General features: G+C 39.7%; 1 protein-coding gene across 3 annotated transcripts in view; it reads left to right on the top strand.

Annotated features, from left to right (window-relative positions):
- ABCA4 (ATP binding cassette subfamily A member 4) overlaps positions 1-16,874 on the top strand; it is a 151,379-nt gene that overhangs the window by 21,696 nt on the left and 112,809 nt on the right. For all 3 annotated transcript variants that reach the window (XM_072127297.1, XM_072127295.1, XM_072127296.1), the window contains exons 3-6: positions 2,253-2,346; positions 4,825-4,966; positions 10,784-10,923; positions 13,896-14,023. In XM_072127297.1, coding sequence (XP_071983398.1) covers positions 2,253-2,346; positions 4,825-4,966; positions 10,784-10,923; positions 13,896-14,023 — 504 coding nt within the window. The remainder of the gene's footprint in view (positions 1-2,252; positions 2,347-4,824; positions 4,967-10,783; positions 10,924-13,895; positions 14,024-16,874) is intronic.

Raw genomic sequence — 16,874 nt, 5'->3', positions numbered from 1 at the left:
AAAGAATGATGAGAGAGATGGATATGAGACACAATGACACACTCACCTCTGGTATTTCATCTAAACAAACACACACTCAGTACTCAATATGGATCAAGATGCTTATTTTGTTGTAGAGCTGCTGCTTGTCTCTCTACAGGGTGCTGGACAGGATGTGCCTCTTGTGTGTCCTGCTCCACCCCCAGCTCCTGCAGTACAGGAGATTCTTGTTCATGTGAGAGGAATCTGAGCAAACAGGTAGTTCTGCCCGACCAAAGTTAGGACTGAATTTATGGTTGTATCCACTACCAACCAATAAATACAACAGCAGTACTAATAGAGACAGACTAAAATAACTTCTGTGCAATGCTGTATTTTTCTTAAAAACATTAAATCAGAGAATGTGTTATTTTGCCATCCTAGGTATATTTGATAATTTTGTCTTTGTGGGAACACCCCTTTGAGAGGTTAATTAATGATAGCTGAGCTTCAATGTCAGAAACAGCCTACTGTAAAGTAGCAGCCATTTTTTTCTCTCTTCATGGATAACCCCTTTCATCTAAAATGTATGGGGAGCCAATGACTCAGAAAGTGATATACTTTGTTGGCTTGTTTTGCCAACAGATAATCCTTTTATTTAGCTAATGGCTTTATAATGGAGACTAAGTGTTTGGACATTTGCACAGTAAATGTCACAGCATAACATGACACTAATGATACATCTGGTAAAGAGTTGAGACTCGGCTACAACCATCACTCAGCGTGCACTAGGTGTGGTATGTGAACCTGTCTTAGGTGAAAACTGTTAGCAACTTTATTGTTGTGTCACAGTTGTAAAAAAGGTGAAAGAGCCCTAAGGTGAAGAGCTTGTCAGATCCGTGACATTTCCATCATAGAACTGCTAAAGGGAAACTGATTCCAGAAATGATCTTTTATATCGGAAGCTTCTGGCATTTCGTGAATCCGTTTTGCAATGGATGTTACTCTTCACTTTCTGGCTATACTCTTTCTATGAAGCCTTCATCAGTTATGACTGACCTCAGCATCATTATGTCCCAGTGATTCTTCCATCCTCTGAAAAGTTATTCAAGTTTGGTGACCCAACCAGTTACTTCAACTGTGACTTACACCCCCCTGCCCTTCTAAATGAGCTAGGTCGGGGCATGGTGAGCTTGACTTCTTTTGCTTGCTCTCCACCCCCTTGACGTGAACGTATTCATTTGCAATCAGAAAAAAAGTCATATATTCAGAATGTTGCGGTATTACTCAGGCATTATAATAATTGGTAATATATGGGATGCCCTTTGAAGTGTTGATGATTGAATTGGGATTTCATTTAGCTGACGGGTTCTCTTATAATAAAAAAAAAATACCATAAATTGACAAAATTTATAAAAGTTATTCAAGCTTGGTGACCCATCCAGGACCTTCAACTGTGACTTACACCCACTCCCTACCATTCTAAAACCACCACAACTGTTAGACTTAAGGAACTCAATCAACATCACAGGGCTAAGTCGGGGCATGGAGAGCTTGACTTCTTTCGTTAGCTCTCCACCCATTTGACATGAACGGCCTAATTTGCATCTGTAATACAAGTCATGTATATTCAGAATGTTGCGGTATTACTCAGTCAATATAACAATGGATAATACATGGGATGCCCTAATCCAATCAAGCGCCGATGATTGGATTAGGATTTCATGTAGCTGACGGGTTCTCTGAAAAAAAAATCCAATACTTTTGTCAATAAATTGACGAAATTTATACCAAAGCAAGCACCCAAAAAAATTCTGAAAAACTTAGATAAAAATATACCAACACCAATGAAAGAAAAAATAGATTTGACAAGAAAATTTAATACATTTAACAAGCACAACAAATCACAAATAAAATACATAAATAATATATCCAAAAGTATCATGAGAGTCAATATGCTTACCTGCTCCATACAACCCTGATCCAGTGACGACCACTACTGTATCATCACAACTGACACTTGCTGATGTGCAGTATCCTTCTGGAGGGCCATATATTGGATTTTATCATAAAACTTGACCTGTTCTTTCTTTCTGACATGAACTTATGGGATTTCAGTATAAGGTGTAGGAAGATTGTGGAGACAGATCGTGGCCCCATAACATTGCCTTAAAATGTGCTCCTAAGATAAGCAGACCCAACTAGACCACTGCCTCAGAAAGTCTTGAGTTAGAGTTAAAAAATGGTTTGTTTTGACATGTAATAACTGTTTTTATTCATTTTGTTTCTGACAGCTTCGCTTTTTTGTGGAAATTTTCTGGCCCTTATCACTGATTCTTGTCCTGGTCTGGCTGAGAAATGCAAACCCATTGTACGGCCAACATGAATGTAAGGAATCTATGGATTTTTTCACAATACTTGTAATAGATGTTACAGTATGCTGGAACAAAATAAACAATGTGTCGTGAAAATTTTTTTAAATATGCATAAAATGAGGATTCTAAGTGCTTTTTTTAAATACAGTTTTATAAATTGTTAAAAAAATAGAAGCACAAGTTGACAAGTGTTGTCCTCAGAGAATAGTGACAATATATAGTATATCATATATTATCCCAATGCCCTTTGTGACCTTCAAAGGACATGGGACCTCTGGTGCCTGTGATTGCCTTGACCACACCTGAGACAGGAGTGCTTGTCCTCCAACACTATTCCATGATCTTTAGATGAATTCCCTACGCTCTTATTTGATAAAGATGTAGGTCCTTATTGAAGGGGATCTCTACACAGGTTCTCTACAGAAAAAAAATTAACATGGAGTCCTTTTGCCTTTTTGTGACCTTCAAGGGTCATGAGACCTCTGGAGCTTGTGACCACCTTGACCACACCTGAGACAGGAGTGCTTGACCTCCAACACGTCTCCATGATCTTCAGATAATTTGCCTACGTTCTTATTGGCCAAAGATTTAAGGGCTTCTTATAGGGCAGTGATGGCGAACCTTTTAGAGACGGAGTGCCCAAACGACAATCAAGACCCGCTTATTTATCGCAAAGTGCCAACACAGAAATTTAATTTGTGACTTATACTCCCTTCTCTGTCACAGTTTTCATTGATACCAGCACCTGAGGACACCAATAAAGCAGAAAATAGTCCCAGGTAGAGCTGTCACTTTAAAATAGCTCTGTGCACAGCAAGTCCTGGGGTGTCTGGGACAGCAGGAAGATACCTGGAGTCATCTCTGGTGATGGACTGAGTGCCCACAGAAAGGGCTCTGAGTGCCACCTCTGGCACCAGTGCCATAGGTTAGCCATCACTGTTATAGGGGATCTCTGCACGGGTTTTTTAAAGAAAAAAAAATGAACATGGAGGCAGTTATAGAGCAAGATGAGCTGAGTAGATTCATAGTAATAGTAGAATTACTAGTAATGTTTTAATTTTAATAACAGGTTTCCATAGCCATTTTAATACTATTTCGCAATCTACTATTAGAATTAACACTAATAGTTAGACCTACTTTTAAAAGTCGATAAAAGTATACCCTGTCTGAAAACTTCATCAAGTCACCGGGGAGTTGGAGTCACTGGTGTCATTATCATCTCCTCTCTGACCTGCTAGATCTTCCTCCCTCATGCAAACTTGCAGCATGGAGTCAGCTAATGGCTGCATCAGGTAGGGAGGAAGATCTAGCAGAGCAGAGAGCAGATAACGATGATGATTGCAGCCTTGTAACAGGTGACCCGGTTTGCTGGCAGGGTCTGGCTGGACCTTCTTCTGATTTCATTAAAATGGTACTTTATCTGAATATTAGTAAGTTGCTTAATATCAAGTCCCCAATAAATAGTACAAAGCATTCAACCCCTATAAGAAGATCACCCACTGGTCACCTAAGCCAACTGCGGAGGTCCTGCATTCTACTGTGAATCATTTCTTGGCTGTTTGCACAAATATCTGCTCACTCATCACATTGGACAGTTCTGGTTCAATCTTTGGGTTTCCAGGGATGTCTTAAAAATATTTTTACCACTGTTGGCCTCACTCATTTTTGACCTGTATTGGGTTTGTGTAGTTTATCTTAAAATGTGTTAAATCTGGCATATTTGTTGTTTTTTTTACAAATAATTTCCAATTCAAGTCACAATTTTTTCTAGCAAATGCAATGTAATCTTTTTCCTAAACCGGCAAAGAAGAGGAGGGTATTTTGTTGTTGTTTTTTTAGAAAGAATTTGTGACTTTTTAAAACATCAACATCTGGATTCCAGAGATATATCAGATGCAACACTGGAAAAATTGGTTTGCACGAACTTTGATGGGTTGGATTCGCTGAAGACTCCAGATGAAGGGGTTGTCTCCTTACATTTGGGCAGGTTGTATAAAAAGGTACTAGAATAAATTCAGCTAGATAAGGTAGTGATCTAGAATCATGGTCAAGGACAGGAAGAAAAAGTGAAATATTCCATGGTCTCCCGTTACAGTCTATATTTGCTCTGTAGACTACTGTATACAGTCTGCTGCACATATAGATACTGGAAACCTTGGTCTAAGTGGATTGTCAATATTTCCACCATCTTGGAACTTTAAAGCCTTCAGCTATTAAAAAGACAGTTGTATATATTTTCATGAAAAATGTACCACCTTATCAGGAATCCGAAAGTTTCCACCGGTCATGGCAGGGAATAAGACGTCAGGATGTGCCCCTCCATAAGATATGCATACCTTCAAGGAGATAAAGTCCAGACACAAGCGGAAAAAAACCTCTTCAAGTAACCGAGAAGGAATGTAGCACATAGACTTCTGATGTTTTGACAAGTGCTGTTTTTAACACTAAAGCTAAATTTCAATTCTTTCCCTGTTTTTATCCATTTATACAGGCCATTTTCCAAACAAGGCGATGCCGTCGGCAGGGGTGTTGCCATGGTTACATGGAATTTTCTGCAATACCAATAACCCATGTTTTAGAAGTCCTACACGTGGAGAGTCGCCTGGCGTGGTGTCCAACTACAACAATTCCATGTAAGCAGCCATGCCTATGTGAAGACAGTACTCTGGGTGGCAAGATGTTTATGTACTAGGGGTATCTTGCATTTCTTTAATGTTCTTTATCATTTTTTAATGTTCCCATCAAGAAAAAAGTTCATTCACAGGTGAAGTATTCCTTGGCATACAGAACATTTTTTGGAACACTCACAAAACACATGGTGGACCCTTTCTTTGCTCTTTGGTTCCTAGGGTGGACAAGCAGCTCATGCACTGTACATCTACATATCCTTACATCATCTTCTTGTAAGAAGGCCATACCTTACTGGGAAGGGACGTAACTTGAAGGGGTGCAGAGGGTATGGTAGCACTTGAGCAAGGGAACCTTAGGGGGCCTATAAGATGTCTATTCTCCAAGGTAACAGACAAGTACTGTAAATTACATTTGGGAGGCCTGGTATAAATTTTGCATTGAAGTCTAGCACCTTCAATTCACTAGCATTTGTTTTGCACTAGTCACCACTTACGTAATTAACCCCTTAAGGACGGAGGGTTTTTCGCCTCATTTCTCGCTCTCAAACTTCAAAAATCCATAACTTTTTCATTTTTCCGTGTACAGACCTGTGTGAGGGCTTATTTTGTGCGTAACGAATTTTACTTTCCCATAATGTTATTTATTTTAACATGCCGTGTACTGCGAAGCTGAAAAAAAATTCCAAATGTGGAAAAATTGAAAAAAAAACGCACGTGCGTCACGTTCTTGTGGGCTCAGTTTTTACGACTTTCACTCTTCGCTCCAAATAAAACACCTACTTCATTCTTTGGTTCGGTGCGATCGCGGTGATACCAAATTTATGCAGGTTTTATTGTGTTTTAATACATTTTCAAAAATTAAACGAATGTGTACAAAAAATAAAAAAAATTTTTTGCCATCTTCTGACGCTAATAACTTTTTCATACTTTGGCGCACGGAGATGTGTGAGGGGTCATTTTTTGCAAATGAGGCGACGTTTTCATTGCTACCATTTTGAGGTCTGTGCGACATTTTGATCATTTTTTATTTCATTTTTTATGTTATGTAAAAAGGTGTAAAAGTCGCATTTCGGACATTTGGGCGCCATTTCCCGCCTCGGAGGTCACCGCCGGCCGTAACCGTTTTTATATTTTGATAGATCGGGCATTTTGGGACGCGGCGATACCTAATATGTCTGTGATTTTTACAGTTTGTTATGTTTTATATTCGTTCTAGGGAAAGGGGGGTGATTTGAACTTTTAATATTTTATTAATTTTTTTTATTTTTTAAACTTTTTTTTTTCTTTTTTTTTTCACTATCTTTTAGACCATCTAGGGTACATTAACCCTAGATGGTCAGATCGCTGCTACCATATACTGCAATACTACAGTATTGCAATATATGGCATTTTTGCAGCACATTCATTACAATGAGCCACTGGCTCATTGTAACGAATATGCAGCTGCCAGATAGCCTCGTGTCAAAAGAAGACACGAGGCTACCATGGCAACCGATCGCCGCCCCCCGATGACGTTCGGGGGCGTGGCGATCGAAAAAAAGATGGCGGCGCCCGCGCGCCGCCGTCTTTTAAACGCCGCCGGCGACTTTGCCGGCGGCGTTTAGGGGGTTAATAGCCGCGATCGGTGCAAGCACCGACCGCGGTTATTAGCGGTGGGGGTTTTGTGCAACATGCAAAAACCCCCACCTCTGTATGAAGAGGACTCAGCCCGTGAGCCCTCTTCATACAACCCTTATACCTCTGCGCCGTAGAGCTACGGCGCAGAGCGTTAAGGGGTTAAAGGGGTATTCCCATTACAGCAAATGAATGTCATTCCTTTGATAATGAAAAGTTATACAATTTTCCAATATACTTTCTGCATCAATACTTTACATCAATACTGTGGAAAGAGTCTATGTTTACTACTGGCGGACAGAAATATGACCATGGTGACACAGGTAACACAGCTATGACTGTCTGTGTTATAACGAGCCATGCACCTGGGTGACCATGGTCAGATTTCTGTCCACTAGTAGTAAACATCAGCAGCTTTCAATAGAATGACAGCAAGCAGAGATCTAGAAATCAGTGAGGAGTTGATACAGAAAGTATATTGGAAAATTATATAACTTTTTATCATAAAAACAATAACATTAATTTGTTAAAAAAACCCTTTAAGGATGCAGGCAAAGCCAAGCAAAAACTTTATAATGGTGGGTTACCACTGCTCAGTGCTACCAAAGTCCTACAGGTTCAGCTGCAAACCAGGGACCTTGAACTTGAATGCTACAGAGGATGACTTTCTAGAATTGAAGGATCATTTTAGCTGGGGTGCCTTAGGTCCCCAGTCTGACACTGCCCAACTATTAAATATTATTTTCATCCAGCACACAGTGATTGTCAGATATTTTTGGATAGGTGAAATTGAGGCTGTCAATCACTGTGTATGGTAGAGTAATGAGGGCTTGCGCTGTCAATCACTGTGTGTGTGGGTGGGCTAATCCGGACTCTAACTGTCTAACACTGTGTGTGGGGGCGGAGTAATCCAGACAATCACTGTCAATCACTGTGTGTGGGTTGGGTAATCAGGACTCTCACTGAAAATCACTATGTGTGGCTAGGATAATCAGGACTCTTACTGTCAATCACTGTGTGTGGGGGTAGAGTAGTCCAGACACTCACTGTCAATCACTGTGTGTGGGTGGAGTAATCAGGACTCTCACTGCCAATCACTGTGTGTGGAGGCGGAGTAGTCCAGACACTTGCTGTCAATCATTGTGTGTGGGAGGGGTAATCAGGACTGTCACTGAAAATCACTATGTGTGGGTGGAGTAATCAGAACTCTCACTGACAATCACTGTGTGTGGCGGCTGAGTAATCCAGACTCACTGTCAATGACTGTATGTGGATGGAGTAATCAGGACTCTTACCAGGACTCTTAATCAGGACTCTCGTTTATTAAACCTGCTTCAAATCATACAAATCCAAGTATCACAGAACTGAGCTTTTCTCCCTCTAAAAACTAAACAGTGGGAATACAAACATAAAAAGTATTCATCCATGTCTGGCCCTTAGGAGTTTTAATGAAAATGGAACTAAGAGTAAAGAAAATATGGATGCTGCTACTTTATTATAACCTGAAAGATAGAGGATATTGGTGTTTATGAACATGTGCATGGGCAATGTTGTATGGGATGAGATGGTATCAGTTGCACCTAAGTCTTAGGGTCCTGGAAGTATATTCCTTAATATGCTATACAAGGCCATGCATATAGGATGATATAATCTCAATAATATATCTATTGAGCCCACTTCATGGAGCCTAAAACAGTCTCAGTTATATTAAGCATGAGGTTGATGAAAGCTTTGCAGCATTTCAGGTCACTAGATGACAGGACACAGACCTTCTCACTGCAAACAGAGGGCTATGGAGAAAGTTGCAGATAGCAGGTAGTAGTTAAAGTATTTTTTTTGGACGAGGTCTTTTTATGTCATTACAAACAAAAGCCTCATTGTGAGCAAAGCCCAGATGTTACAGGATACATAACGGGGGTGATAAGAAAATAGGTGCTAAGGTATCAATCATAGTCTTGGTTGCCACAGCTTTACAACAAACCTTTGTATGAAGCCTTTGTTATCATGGAGGTTCTCTGCTGAAATTTTGCGGATGCCGGACAGCAAATGTGTACAGATTTGTGATGTTTCATGGAGACTATTGGTAAAGGATATGTATTAACACCAAGTATTTAATGATGGAGACACATGATATCCTTTATCATATGGAATGAATCCCATTGACTTCGCGACAGCTTCCCCCTACTCAATGTTTTCTTAGAGCTCGGCATGCCCAGCACCCACTAAATTCCATATTAGTTAATTAAATTGCTTGGATTTTCTTGTCAATATCCTAATGATCGTTCAGGCAAATCATTGGAACCAAGGAAGTATTTGGTTACCGCTGCTATGTTTTAGATATGTTGTGAATTTTTGAACATAATGAGAGACAATGGGATGACTTGTTCCCGGGTGAAATTAAAACTTTAGAGCATTACATTGTCAATGATGACAAGCTTTATTTCTCTCCTTCTTGGGTCTCAGTCTAGACCATTAATGGGAAACGTTGGAAACACCAATGGATAGGTGTAACTTGTATATTATTTGGGTCTGACCACTTGGACCTCCACCAATCCCAGGTCCTATGTATCCTGTTTGATAAAAGCTAAATATGGCCCATATGATCCATACAAACCATGGGGTCACTTGATCCTCCTTCTCATGGTTCACTAGGGTCCATGTGCCGCACAAATTTATAAGTCATCTTCGATTACAAGTCATCTAATGAGTATGCTCTATAGATCATAGGGAGGGGTCCTCTTTCTGCTATCCTTCTAGAATTTTATCAGCAATACACATAACTTTGTAGAGGTACTTTCGGGGTCAGTGTAGGAAATGAATATCTCCAATAAACAATAAGAAGACAGAAATGGAAATGATGGACAATGGCCCTAATGGTAGTAGCAATAAATATATGAGATCGCACATTCCCCAATGTGGGACTGTTGTGTTTCTCAAGACACAGGATATAAGAGTTCTCCTTATGGAGACTTCGCCAATTATTGCCTTGTGGACATGTGGAGACTTATAGCCATTGATGCTCCACTGGGGAATTCTGGGAAAATATGTAAATGAATTTTCCAGGATATTAAAAGGAAAACCATTCCTTTTATGCTAACTTAACACCAAGCATGACTTTTAGGAAGCCTAATGACATCATGCGAGATTGAAACCAAACCAGTATATTTGTACTAAAGAGACGCTTCCACATCGATACAGCGTTGTCTACATTAGGGAATCTGTTCCTTCTGAAATAGATATACTGGTTTGGTTTTACTTCTGCATCATGTCATAAGGCTTCATGAAAGTCCTGCATGGTGTTAAAGGGGCTGCAATACAAGATAACAAAAAAGTCATGGCTTTCCTTTACCCATCCTAGAAAACATATTTGCATATTTTCTTAAGCCACCAAAGATTTGAAGTTGTGTAATATTACAGAGCTGCTCTTGACCTACTTAAAGCGTAAAGGGAAAGAGCTGCCAAGCTAGAAGGCAACAACATATTTGCCAACCCAACATATCACAATGGTGTTAAAGGGAACCTGTCATCAGAAATTGCCACAATTAACCACTAATTGTATATTGTCGAGTAGCTGAGCATCTTCATGTTTCTTTCAGTGTGGTGGCATCATCTAGAAAATGAACTTGGAAGTGATAAGTAAATTGGTTGTATAAAGTCAGGGAGGTGGAGAGTTTAACACTGAAGTCAAGCTTTCCCTGCCTCGTCACTAACTGGATATTCTGAAGTCCAGCACATGATGTCAATCACAGGGGAGGATGTGTTAAGAAGTGGGGCATTCAAAGAAACATGACCTAGAAGCTGCTGTTAAGCTGCTTGACAATATACTGGTAATTTTGGCCAATTTCTGATGACAGGTTCCTTTTTACATACAATTCTGTGGTTTGGCAAACTGCACTTGTATAACTTTTTAGAGCTCTTCTCTCTATGCGATTTTTAGGACTTTTGGATGTGCTTCCTATGGCACTTATAACTAACCATGTGTATAACAGATAAATCAGTCTTTTTGTAAAATTGATAATTTTATTTGTTAAAAAATATGAAGCAATTGTGTATAGTATAATCCAAGTAACCTTGTGTTGGCGTCTGTTGATGTACAATAATCCTGCTATATTTCTTGAGAACGGCTCAGACCTCTGAAGTTTTATCAGTTTGCGGGTTTAGTATTTTTCTGTAACAAGTAACCATTTGTTCTTTGCTTCCTCTAAGCCTTGCGAGAGCTTATAAAGATGCTCAAGATGTACTTTTGGAGAGGCCTGAAATCCAGCATCTTGGCCGGATCTGGAAGGAACTGTATACTATATCAAATTTTATGGATACCATTCGGACTAACCCTGGAAAAGTTTATGGTAATTTCCTGAAGTCACTGAACTGTTCATTTAGAATTAGATTTTACTATCTTGGCAAATGTGAAAGATTAAATTATAATGTTTCACTGACTTTTTGGGGAGTAAATTGCAGAGCAAAAAACATACAAAAGAAATCCACGGCAGAGTCATAGAGATAAATCATTAGACAGGCTCCAAGTTCTCGACAGATGATCTCTGTTGTTATCCTGTATGTTACCTGAACAGTCATTGATATATAATTATTGCACTTCATTAAATGAAAAACTATTAAAATAATGATATAATCCCCCTCTTATGTTCATGAAAGTATCTTCATCCTCTGATACTAGAAAATGTTTTCAAGGAGAAATTATTAAAATAAATTTCCAAACACCAATTTAAAATGAGTAGCACTTGTGGGCCCTATGGAAATTTACAGTATGTTCTTATGCATGGCTCCCAACCAAAAATAGCAGAGATCCCTTAAAGGACATCTATCAGCAGAATGTATGCAAATGAATCTGAGGGCCTCCGGGCTCCATAGGTGTAAATGGAGCTTGGAGCACCTCATTTGCAGACAGTCTTTCATTCTGGTGGTAGATGTCCTTTAAGCACCCCATTCAAAACAATTTATACATGGCACTTTTCATCAAACCCCCCCAAAAAAACCTACCATCTTTAAGCAGATCCCAGCAATATGCAACAGACCTGGTACCCATAATTAACAGACTTACCACCCTTCAGTATCCTTTAACAACCTAAGAACCTTTCAGGAAGTCCCAGAACTACTAACACTCAGCCACCCTACAACAGCTCTGGAACCCTTCAGCAGCCCCCCGTACCTTAACAACCATGGAAACCTAGAGTAGACCTCAGCACCCTTCATTAGACCTGGCACTCATTAGAACACCCTAGCATCACAAAAGCCTAAGAACCCTTCAGTAGACCCAGACAATGTTGACACCCCAGAACTCTTCAACAGCTCTGGAACCCATCAAACCCCAGCAAAATCCTAGCATCTTTAAACAGGTCCCAGCAATATGCAACAGACCTGGTAACCAGATTTACACAAATCTGGGACCTTTTAACAGACCTGGCACCCTTAAGCAGACTTCAGTATCCTTCAACAGCCTGAGAACCTTTCAGGAAGTCCCAGAACTACTAACACTCAGCCACCCTACAACAGCTCTGGAACCCTTCAGCAACCCCCCGTACCTTTAACAACCATGGAAACCTACAGTAGACCTCGGCACCCTTCATTAGACCTGGCACTCATTAGGCAACCCCAGCATCACAAAGGCCTAAGTACCCTTTAGTAGACCCAGACAATGTTAACACCCCAGCACTCTTCAACAGCTCTGGAACCCTTTAGAGGACCCCAACATCCTTCAACAGTCATAACACTCTTTATCAGGTCCCAGAACCCTTTAACAGCCCTGGCACCCATAGGAAACACTAACACTCTTCAGCTGACCCCATCAACCTACAATAAACCTGATCATTCTTCAGACATAAACAGACCCCTGTATCCTTCAGGATATCCCCTCTTCTAGCATCTAATTGCACAGTCCTTTCTCCTCTCAATAGTAAGAAATGAGGAAAGAAAGAGAATGTCTTAAAAATTATGCAAACTACGGAAGTACTTTGGTTGGTGCAACCTTGTGCGCGCCCTCATTTTCTTTACTATGGGTGTTGCAAGTTTCTGTTTTGTCTGCCTGAAATTCACATACTACACATAGTAGGGAATAAATTGGCTGCAAGTTCATGGAGAACATTCAATAAAGGATCAAAAGTGGAGAGGTGTTAATACTATACTTCAGATTTCTGCGTCTAAGACAGACCCACATGTCTGTATATCCTCAAGCTACACAGTAACCATCACTTCATTAGTCACTGTCATTCTTAAGTGGGGCTTTAAAAGACCCTGTTGAATGGTGAATACCAGACTAGTGAACATTTCAAACAATTGGAACCTGTGTTCTGTTACTTTGTCCTGGAATATAAGCTGAATTCCATTCCCACTACAACATTCAGAAAACGTGTTCTCTTTGTTCCCTACTGGTAGTAAACATATACGTTCGCTCATAACACGTACGATGTCTGAGCTTCCACCTGCTGGTCTAGGCTGGAGGATCCACGTAGTGTAAGAGGCAGACAATGCAGCTCCACCATTACCTTCATTATACATTTTTGACCTAAAACATTTGCAGATTGCCCCCTGACTCCACATTGCCCTCGTGAGATAGAGACAGAGCAGAGTTGACAAGGTAATTTCCATCAGCAGATTAAAGGTTTTTTTTCAAATCGTTTGACATTGACCGTTGACCTACCGTCCAAAAGAAATGATTGTTTTGGATAAGAATTGGGATCCTTTCTGTTGGCTTTCTGTTTTGCAGTTCCACTATCAGAGGACCTTCAAAGGTCTTAGAAAGGCTCCTGTATGCATGATGGAGGACTTTGGGGCTGGAGGTCCCTCTCTTTATTATCTCTACAGGGCAGTATCAATCATAGTGATGGTCATGGACCTCCAGCTGCCGGCCAAAGCAATCCTATTATAATCCGCTACTGAATTTGACTTTTAGGATGTATGATTTTAGTACTTTATGGACATTACACTAATTATTTGTTAAATATACACTTCTCAGAAATAGAAATGTATTGAAAACATAAGGCATGTACATGTCCCTTTAAGAGCTGCATACAAGCTCCTAGTTGCATGTGTAATTTAATAACATTAATAATATATAGCATACTGTACCTTCATGTATCTCTATTTTATGTGATTCTAAATGAATACAATGGAAGGGAGACTGTAACTTCCCCATAATATACACTGTAATCCAGAGCCATACAGACATATGATGTGATGCAAGGAATCCTTGTCCTGATTTACCCTGCAACAAGTGACAATTTATTGAATAGTACTGTCATTTAGATAAGACTTGTTAGTACGTGCACTTGTGTAATGTTACTGGTGATGTTTTCCTGTACAGGTCGGGGTGTCCGAATCAGAGACATCTTGAAGGACGATGAGTTACTGACGCTATTTCTGCTGAAAGATATTGGACTTACTGATTCTGTGGTGTTTCAGCTCATTAATGCTCAAGTGCGGGTAGAACAGGTAAGAACAAGACGGCAGACAGTCATAAGCCATACTATAATAAATAAGCCCTTACATATAAATATAAATCTTTATATGTAAATAAATAATTTTAAAAAGTTTTCATAAAAAATGGAAAAATACAGAAATAGATGAAATATTTGAAATTACATTATATCACAATATACAATATATACATATATAGACTTACCTATCATTTTGATATAATGTCTTTCCAAATCTTTAATCTATTTCTGTATATCTATATGAATTTTTCAAATTTTCCATTTTTTATGAAAACATTTTTAACTTATTTATTTAAATACATATATTAATCTTTGATTGTGTGTATATACCAATTGCAAGTTTGTTTTCCATTCTGTTTTTCATTTTTTTATTTTGTTTTTTATTGCATTTGTTATAATGTTCCTATCAGTGCAAGTAAGACCTGATAAAAATGATGGTTCATTCTCGAAACCTGTATTTTTCTACCAATTAACCTCTGTGCAGATAAGACATTGGGGCAAATTTACTTACGTGGTCCTGCCGCGTTCCCCGATCGGGACGGTCCGACAAAGATGAAGTCCGGTGCGATTCACGTAGCTCGTGCGCCCAAGTTCCTGCATCCGTCGCTTCCCCGCTGAGGTCCGCCGGAGTTCACCTTCTTCTTCCCGGTGCTTGTTAGTGCATTGTCTTGCGACACAATTTGAAATGTTAAATCCCTCACGCAGTCCGAATCCGTTGGGATGTCCAACGGGCCGCCCCCCCGATATGTGCCACCGATGCACCAAAATCCTATCGCGTGCGACACAATCCCCGGCACGATGTGGCGCAGGTCGGAAATCGTCGGAATATCCAACCAAAGTGCGGCCGCAGGACCCTTAGGAAATGAGCCCCATTATGTACTCACCCTGCTCTATAACATGTTGTCTGTAGAAAGGATACTTTTGGGGGGATTTATCACAATGTTAATGTTCCCCCTGCCCCGTTTAGCTTGCCCTATGTGAAATCCGCTCAGCTCCTCCTGCTCTATAATATGCTGTCTGCAGATAGGAAACATTGTACAATCGGCTCAGCTCCTCATGTTCTATAACATTCTGTGTGTAGATAGGACACTATGTACAATCTACTTAGCTCCTACTACTTTGCTGTGCTATGCTATGCTGCCTGCAGATAGGACTCTATGTAAAATCTGCTCAGCTCCTCCTGCTCTGTAACATGATGCTTTCATATTACACCATGGGGGAAAATTTTCTTAGTTTTTCTTTTATCTCTTTCATTGCACCTTATTTTCACCATATTTGCACTATTGTTGTGCCTATTCCATAGGTTGTTTAAAATCGTCTAAATTGTACCAAAAAGACACTAAACTACGGCAACCAAACTTTGTTGTTTGCAAATTTATTTCACGGAAGCAGGAAACAAAGAAAGGCAAATGAAAGGCAGAAAAAGAAAAGTGAATTGACAAAGTAAGAAAACCCTTACGATAAAATAGACCAAAAAAAAACAAACAGGAAAAAAGAAGAAAAAAGAACAAAGAGAACTAAATGACCCCTAAAATTTAGTGTGACAGGTTGCCTAATTACTTTATATAAGACAAGCTTTTATACCAGACCTAATCAGATTATATTGTGTATTTACAACTTGTTATACTATCTGTAGAACAATGGCAGCTCTGGCTTGCCAGTCTAAATTATGATGTTACTGAAACAAATAGTTGGCACATCTGAAGCCTGGTATTTAATCGCAACTGGCCTAATAAACCACTACCAAAACAGTGTAACACCTCCTAGTTTTTGTTTCTTTTATGGTCCAGTATGATGGCATCAACCTGAAAGTCTACTTTAAGGTGAGCTGTAAATTGATTGTATAAATTGATCCTGCGTGATCTGGTTAGTGATGTCTGGATGCAGGACCATCAATACAGTGAAGGGAGCTTTCTGAGGAAGAGAGAGCTGGACTTCAGTGATAAACTCTATGCCTCCTTGACTTTATACCACCTGTTTACTTCTCACTTCAAAGTAGATTTTCTGGATGATGCCACCACACTGGGTTATGAAAAAAACATGATCTGGAAAGTGTGTAGCTGATGGACAACAATCTGGTAGTGGTTTATTAGGTCAATTTCTGCTGACATGTTCCCTTTAAAGACCCTAAGGACACATAAGGACACCCTGGAATTATGAAAGTCACATGGTAGGGGCCCAGGAGCTTCATATTTGTGTATGAGCTTTTGTACAGTATCATATGTGTATTAGTGACACAGACAGGAAACTGCATTTTAATCTCTATTATGAAATTTAGGACACACCTTACTCCGAATCCATTATGCAATTTGTATTTCATTTTCGCTAATATTTGTATCTGGCTCAGGTTTTGTTTGAGAAATAGAATATTGCGCGGTCGGATCGGAATGTGTCTCTTGCTCCAGTTGTTTCTATAAACAATAAGTCACTTGTGTGTAATCTCTGTTAATCTTTTACTCATTGTGTTCTGATACTTTGTGACAGGTATTCGCTCGGACTGACACAGCTACCGGCCTTTCCAGTATGATAAGTCGGTAAAGGCAATTTTACATAAAAAATGGTTTTAGTAATGAGTAGGGATTGGTTGACATCTGATGGGTTGTGAATGAAGCTGAAATGGTATCCACACCCAAAAAGTTTTGAGTGATGTTGAGGATAGTCTCTCTTTATAGAGAAGGTATACGGCTCTTATGACATAAGATCTGTATAATGGTTTTTATATAGGTCTTCCAGCTCTATTCTTATGGTTTTGCCTAACTTGGCCCAGGCGCCATATTGGTGAAACTGGATGATTTTTCACCCCAAGTTTGACGATACTTTTGGTGCAAAGTCCTCTTCTCTTCTCC

This window comes from Engystomops pustulosus, chromosome 10 (genome assembly GCF_040894005.1).
Source record: "Engystomops pustulosus chromosome 10, aEngPut4.maternal, whole genome shotgun sequence".
In the NCBI taxonomy this organism is placed as follows: domain Eukaryota; kingdom Metazoa; phylum Chordata; class Amphibia; order Anura; family Leptodactylidae; genus Engystomops; species Engystomops pustulosus.
Note: the sequence above shows the minus strand (reverse complement) of the source record. Positions and strands in the feature narration are given on the sequence as shown.